The 7,758-nt window shown below is 41.5% G+C and overlaps 1 protein-coding gene across 4 annotated transcripts in view; it reads right to left on the bottom strand.

Moving 5' to 3' along the window:
- Nucleotides 1–1,628: 1,628 nt before the first annotated feature.
- The window catches only part of MAP2 (microtubule associated protein 2), a 1,143,712-nt gene continuing 1,137,582 nt past the window's right edge, over nucleotides 1,629–7,758 (bottom strand). For all 4 annotated transcript variants that reach the window (XM_078680559.1, XM_078680562.1, XM_078680563.1 and 1 more), the window contains one exon: nucleotides 1,629–7,472. In XM_078680559.1, the coding sequence (XP_078536685.1) occupies nucleotides 7,254–7,472 (219 nt within the window). In that variant the 3' untranslated portion in view covers nucleotides 1,629–7,253. The remainder of the gene's footprint in view (nucleotides 7,473–7,758) is intronic.

Raw genomic sequence — 7,758 nt, 5'->3', positions numbered from 1 at the left:
GGATTGGGAAAAAGAATTGGAGAAGATGATCTGGGCTTATCGGATCACCCCGGGAAGCACGGGATACAGCCCATTTAAAGTTTTGAGAGGAAGGGAGGCCTTCACAAAGGACAACATGGCGTGGAGGAAATTGGTGGTGCAGAGTAAGTGGTCACCGGCGGTGGTCAGAAGGAATCTGGAGAAGGCACAAGAAGTATATACGGCTCACTACAACAAAAGACGGAACACTCAGGAAGTAGGATTGGAGAAGGGCGACTGGGTTCGAGTGAAACTGGCCATCATGAAGAGAAAGGGAGAAAGCAAGTTTTCCCCACCTTTGAAAGTAGTGGAACCCTACGCCTGATTGGCCCTGCTAAGTGACGGTAAAGTGTGGTCACTGGACAGAATGGCTAAGTGCAGCAAAATCTTGAAATGGGAAGAAGAGACTATGGAAGGAGCAGAGTATGTGAGCGATGAAGGCGAAAGCGAACGTAGTGGAAGATGCAAAGAGAATGTAGAAGAAGGAGTGCAGCAAGTGTTAGACAGAGAAGGAGAAGAAGGTGCAAGAGGAAGAAAGAGGAGCGGGTGCAAGGAAGGAAGCAATGAATAAGTGATGGACAGAGATAGAGACAGCTCAGGAAGAAGGTCAGAGGGTAAGGAACTGGAAGAAGAAGGAAGCAGTGAGGTGGTGAGAACCAGAGTGGGAAGAAGTGTAAAGGTAGCAGAGAAGTTCAAGGACTATGACATGAACTGGAAGTAAGGACTTGTATATATATATGTTTGGTTACTGCATAAAGGGGGGAAATATGTGGTGGCGGTCTAGTGTTCCGTCCCCGGAACAGGAAGTGCGGGGACGGAAAGCGGAAGGCGGCCATCTTGTTTGTTGGCGCCGACCGCTGTATCAGAAGGCAGCTCCCGGCGCTCCGGTAATAAAGGTTAAACTAATAACCTAGTGTCAGCGTGGTGCATTCATTAACTTTATACTGGCCACCATTAGAGTCATGGCCTCATTCAAGTCATGGCCTCCAGCAGGGTGGTAATGGTTTTGATTTTTTTTCCAGGAACAATTTCGCTTTCAAATCTGCCCTGCTTTGAAGCAACTCCTACCTGATATTACTGAGGGTAGTCCTCATTCGTCCAAGTTGAGTAGAAAACTATCTTGAAGCCTTCTCGTAGTCCATTATCTTTGAGCAGTAGAGAGATGATGACTAACTTGATTCTCCATGGCCACAGCCTCGAAAAGTAAGCCCAAGGCGAGCAGGGCCGGACTGGGGAACCAAAAGCATTGCTGACAAAAATGCTCTGACCAGCATCACTATTCTTGATCTCCTCGCAAAATCTTTCTTTTTTCAGCCACCTGTTCTCTCTCTTCTCTCGCTCTGATCGCTTTCTCTCCACCGCCCCCTCCTATCTCGCTTTCTCTCTCTCTTGAAGCCTGCCTGGGCCTGCTGGAATTAACCTCAAGGAGTTGGAGAAAGTGACAGAGGCACCAGGCGCGCTCGCTGCCCCCAAAAACCAGCCCCCAGGCGCTCCAGCCTTCCAGCAAAATTCTCGGTGGAGTAAAAGGCGTGTCTGGGCATGGAGGCGAGGCAATAGTTTGCAAGGCAAAGAAAAGGAGACACAAAGAGAGGGAGAGCAGCACAAGAAGCTGATGACAAGCAATTTTTTATTTTATTTTGCAAAACAATCACTATACAGCAACAGATACAATTGGCAAATTCGATTGTAAAACATGAACTAACTATCACCCGCCATTCCAGAACTGCCTTTCAATGTACTAGGCTCTAGCATTATCAGATAGCACACAGGTTCCTAACTGCACACTGTACTTCTTTTCAGTAGCTCAGCACGGATAATTCTTATGGGTTTTCTCTTTGCTAAAGTTGAATTGTCTTTGTTTTATTTTGTTCGTTTGTTTTACTGTTTCACGTGAGTAAGTTACTTGTTACATGACCAGGCTCCCCTAAAAAATAGGCCCAAGCAGTGAGAATAACGTTCTTGCCTGATAACCAAAAAACAAAACGTGTATCAAAACGGCTCTAACTATCTACTGTTTCTTTGAAGAAACATCCAAGAACCCGGCCTGAGAAATTTGATATCACCCAGCAACGCACAGTGGAATAAATTAGCCCGACTCTCTCTCTCTCTTCCCTTCGGGTAGCATTCGAGTAGTTCTGATAAGGATGTTTGTCTTTACATTGCTTAATCTGGTAGAGAAAATCATGACACAAAGGTGACGGAAAATGAATGAAAATCTACCATTCATGTCTGATCCACATTTACCACACCAATGCTATCCTTATTTAGAACACTGGAACATTGAGTGCTCCATTGAAGACAATGGAGTGCCCCGGGCTTCTAATGGAGCATCAACATTTCAACTTTTTTCCTTTTACAGTTGTTGCTACAAACAAAACCCTAATGGATCCCAAAGGGATTTATACCCCCTCGGGCTCCGTGAGGCCTTTGATTTACTAATTAAAACATCTTGCCCTCTAGGGGCAGAATGTTCTAATAGCCTCATAACCCTCCATAGTGGGCTATACCAGTCATTAAATGCCCACTCCCTTTTTTACAGGCCCGAGCCAAAGCTGGCTATAGCAGTCATTAAAGGCTCCCTCCCTTTTTACAGGCCTGAGCCGAAGCTGGCCTTTAATAGCTGGGGTGCAATAAGGCGGTATTCAATGCCTATATTTGTTCCATTCCATCTGTCAGTTACAAAATATTATTTTAAAATTAATGAGCTATGATGAGGTTTGTTTATGCAGCACAAGTTAACGCTTCTGGGTGTCCTGTCAAAGTTAATTAGAGGTGGGCGTTACTCTCGTAATTCCGCGTAGCATTATTACCACACGGAAGTTGCCTAAAAATACTGCGAGATTATGTGAGCAGAGAAATTTTGCATTTAGCAATATTTTCTTACTGCAAAAATGTCCCCTTGCATCTAAAATGGATGCGAGGATGAATTTTGTACACAGAAATAGTGCTAAATACTACAGAACATAAACATCAGTGCATGCAGCCACTCCCGCTTGTTAAATACGGTCTTGTGGTAGGAATTTTCCCCCAAATTTACTCTTGATAACGTGAGCGGGCGAAATTACGTTCCTATCGGTAATTCCTCATCAAAGAGTAAAATGGAATTATCAAAATTACTCCGGAGTAAAATCACTCTCAGACATAATTACAGTACCTAAATAGGTCTTAATTTCAAGGAACAGTAAATAGTCAAAGTGCATGTTTTGCACACCACTATCACATTTCAGTTGTATAGAGCGAAACTATTTATTGAACCACTACATTTGTCATATGATCTAAAAGTACATTTAGCTGGATTTTGGTCATAAAATTATAGTTTAACAGTGTAAATTAACACTAACCTAAACGTTTTTCCAAAATTTGTGGTTAAATTTAAACTATACTGCAGTTGCGTGAGTCAGGTAAAGAAAGACTCTACTCACCTCATAAAAAAGAGCAGTTTACTATTATACGTACAATAATCAAAGATTCTTAGTCTTGAGTTCAGATTTTTTTAGAGCAAAATAAAGTTTTAGCCACAAGCAAAACCCCATACAAAAAACGATGGGTGGTAGGGAATGAAGATGGGAGAAGTGTAGAGAACAGTAGACATGGTCTGTTCAGTCACACTAATAATGGAATCAGAAACAGCCCCTCATTGTCTCAATTCAAAAGCTTCCAAGGCCAAGAACTTGCTCAAAAAGAATGCTGAGAAATTTAGCAGATGCTTCTCTGCCGGAAAATTAATTCATGCTGGTGCTCGCCCTGATTATGACAGTCTGCCTTAGTTAATTCTAAATCAATAACTGACATTCATTTTAGATGGTACGTTAATTTCTTCTTTCACGTGTGCACAGCCCAACAGTCGAGTAGGCGCAGACTTCCATGTTTTCACTGGTGTATTTTTATAAAAATTCTTTGTGGCTTACTTTGATGCAAAAGGCTCTGCGATTAAAGCATTTGGGGCAAAAGGCCAACCAGGCCTTCTTCAACCGCTCTTGCTCAGTCTAGCAAAGATATGTGTTCATAGCAGATTCGTCGTCCTACAACTTGTGGAATTATGGGTTTGCCCCGTGTTCTGCATTGATTTGTTCCAGGTTAACTACAATGATTGCTAAGAAAGTAGAATAAAAACATTTTTCATGGTAACATGGTCGGATTGCCAAATGAAATACATTTTTGGCAGGGGACAATATAGACTGCCAGCTTGATAATCATTACTGTACAATGAAAAAACACTTTGAGGCTGGACATTATGCTTGGCTTCACAAAGAAGAAGGTCTTCCAGCACCAATCGATAAAATGGTGACTTGTTGCAGCAGTGCAAAGGCGGAGAGGCGACAAAAGTAGAAACACTTAAATTGCACATGGAGGGGTGAAGCAGAGGAGATGTCAAGTGACCACCGCTAGTTCAGAGTCTGGTATGAGGCAGTGGTTCTTGAAAGCTTTTTGCTAATAGGTATGTCCATAAGCGGTTACACTACCTGCCCAGTAGTGAGAGCACTGTTCCCAAATGCACTCTCAAGAGTAAAAAAACAGGACTTTCTGTTAGTACATTTAGTTCACAGCAAACTTGGCAGTCCTTTCTTCCTGTCTTCCATCTCTTTGTACCGGTGTTTTGAATTAGGCACTCAGCATTCTGGTGAGATATTCTAGGCTATATGCAACATTAATAGAACAATATCATGGACTCCGTTCCCTAAGGATGCGCCTTCAGTTCACTACTTAAGAAACTTTCTGGTTGAAATAAAAATTAGTCAGGCCCTAAACTCAGGCAAACAAAGGGTGTTTGAAAGTAAAACTTGAATCCGAAGGGTGTGGGTGTATTTTAGGTCTTTCTCGGGTTTTCCAAAATTGGAGAAACCTCTCAGAAACGTCGTTATGTAAAATATATCCTGAGCAGTATGAGTCACAGGGCGTGGCAGCGTGCCACTGAATGTTATAAAATATAGATTTTTTTTAATGTTTTTTTTCTGAGGCACAGTTATCCTTTCATCTGCCACAGTTTAGATGTTCCAAACTTTGGAGAGCGAGATTTATGAGATTCGCAGGTTCCTAAATCTAAAATGTAGCTTTTCTCTTTAAGAGTTTTGACCTAGCGCTTAATTATGTCCTTATTTTAGTCCTGTTTGTATTCTTTTTTGCTATACATTTGAAGCCGGCTCCTGCATAAGTTAGCAACAAAATTAAATTATAGTGCAAAAATTGTGACATAACAGTGATTTATATAAAGTGGAATAGTCTGTCAAAAATTGTCCAGACCCTCATTTAAATTAATGCTTTTAAGTTAATCAATTGGTTTCTCATAAAAAGGACAAAACCAGCTAAGCTAATTACAATTTCTTTAATGTCCTATAAAAAGCAAATTGACAATGCCTTATTTAAGGGGCTTCGACCCGCCTGGCCCATGTCACCATAGTGAAGGTTGTTACTCCTTCCCAACACAATTATTTTTATTTCCATCCACTATATTAGAGAGCTGCTATCTACCAACTGCAACAGAGGAAATATTTTGAAGCACAAGTCGGGGCAGCTGTTGAATGCTGTAAGGGCCAGAAATCAGTTAATCACATGAAGTGCCTTCCTCCACCCAGTATGACTTTCTATGTACAATCTTTAGGTTGTAAACATTACAACACAAAAGCTTGTGAAACTCCATGAAAATGTACTGCTTGCTGTTTTTACTGCATTACCCTATCACTAAGTTTGGAGGGATAGCTCCGCTAGAGAGACCCACAATTCTAACGAGGGTCATTAACAACAATTTCAACTTTAGCAAATAAAAAATAAAAAAAAAAGGTAGTGCTCAAATAATCATTAAAGACATATATTATCATGTTTCTCAAACAAATTTCCAAGATCATCTTTCTCACCACCACAGAAAAACTAAAATGAAAGATTGTCTTCTAGACCCTTGCATGTCAAAGGGACTGCTATGTGACATTAATACGAACTAGCAGTTTGAAGTTGTTACAGAAAGCAAGGATATGCTAAACATCTTGTACCTTTTTCCTTTTGCCTCATTTGTGTTTTTAATTGACTCGGATGCGAGAACACCCTGCTAACACCTACTTTTACGTGCCTAAAATTCCTATACCACAGAGTGGCAAGAGACTCGAATACTGTGAGTAAAGAGAAATATTCAAATCTATGAAGGAGATATCACAAATGACCACAGAGAAATATATACATACATATCTATAACACTGTATCAAATAGGGGAAAGAGTGGCATGGAGAGTGGTAACATAACCAGAAAATGAGCTGCCTTACCAACATGCCCATCATTCGCAGTGCTTTAAAGAAACGGGTACCACCAAGCTCTGCGTTCCGGCTGGCACACCGTCTCTTTTTCAAGTGAGACTACTGATACTTTTCAGCAGGTCAATACTCGCCAGAAGAAATCAGATACTGTGACAAAGAAAGTACCAGCACTTTCTTTATGTTTTTACCACCCACCCCATACTCATTGCAAGCATGGATCCAGCCACCCACCCAGTGCAGTAGGAACGTTCACTTACAAAAGTTGCTCTTTTGTACCACGTCATAAACACTGTTAAAAAAGCCTCTTTGCCAATTTCTTCCTCCCAAACATTACAGTACAAATACTTTATTTGAACCCATGAATGCTGAAGCAAATGTGCCCTTACAGTCCCTCTGCATTTTCAAATAACTTAAGGGAATATTTTTAAAAAATCCTCTCCTTTTGTGTTTTTTTAACGAGAACACTAGAGTTACTTGCATGCCCTTTTTGTCTTGTGATCCGCATTCGTTTAACTTCGGTCTGACTCAAACATCAGTAATAAGGGTTACAGCGCTTCACCTGTAAGCTGGAAACTGTGCACGGGACAGCAGTTTTGGGGGGAACAAGAAAAGTCTCTTTGCTACATGGTGGTAAAGCACTCCCCAAGGGCATGTCAGGTAAAAATGCATTATTATCATAGTACTGCATGCAAGACAGGTCAGAGCAGCAGTGACTGGCAGATATGATACAAGTGTGCCCATGTATAAAGCCAGCACCTTCCTGTGGGGGATGAAAAATTGGTGCCGAGTTAGGATTCTTTTTTTTTTCGAGCGTGGATTTTCTTTTATTAATAATATTCTTATGGTACCGTTACTACAGTCTCTCAGGGGATAGTGTGAGTTCTCTCGGATTTTGATAGGAATGAATGTAATAGTTTGCTCTGAGCCCAACACCTGCCTAGAGCTCATGCGTTATAAATGATCATAGGGCCTTAGGTGACTGATGGACTACATTCATAAGCCCTGCTTGGCCAGGGCGGCCGTGACGTCTTCAGCAAGGGTGGCCAACTGGGGTGATTCCAGCAGATTGATGCTACCAGTGGAGGAGCCATTGCTGATTCGGCGCGGGGTGGCAGCAGCGCTGGACTGGCCTGGGGACTCACTGATGATCTCTGCACCATGGTCAACTCGAGCTTTTGCCGACTCTCGGAAATGCAGCTTCTGGCTGTCGATCTGTACGAGAAAAGAAACATTAGAAGAAAAAAATAGTAACTTTGTTTTATACAACGCTCAGGGCCTGGTATCTATCATTGGCAAGGATAGTCGCATAAGAGAAACACAACTGCATTTTCCTTTTTTTGCGTTTTATTAGATTATTAAACACAAACATTGAGTATATCTCCATATCATGAGCACAAAATTTATTGAAATACTGGATTTCTTTAATTTCCTTGTTTTAGGTCGAGCATCAGCGCGCATGCGCTATCTGCAAGACCTGCTGTTTTCACTATAAGGATGT

This window comes from Lissotriton helveticus, chromosome 3_1, assembly GCF_964261635.1.
Source record: "Lissotriton helveticus chromosome 3_1, aLisHel1.1, whole genome shotgun sequence".
Taxonomy (NCBI): Eukaryota; Metazoa; Chordata; class Amphibia; order Caudata; family Salamandridae; genus Lissotriton; species Lissotriton helveticus.
The sequence above is the reverse complement of the archived record's forward strand: the minus strand, read 5'-3'. Positions and strand labels throughout refer to the sequence as shown.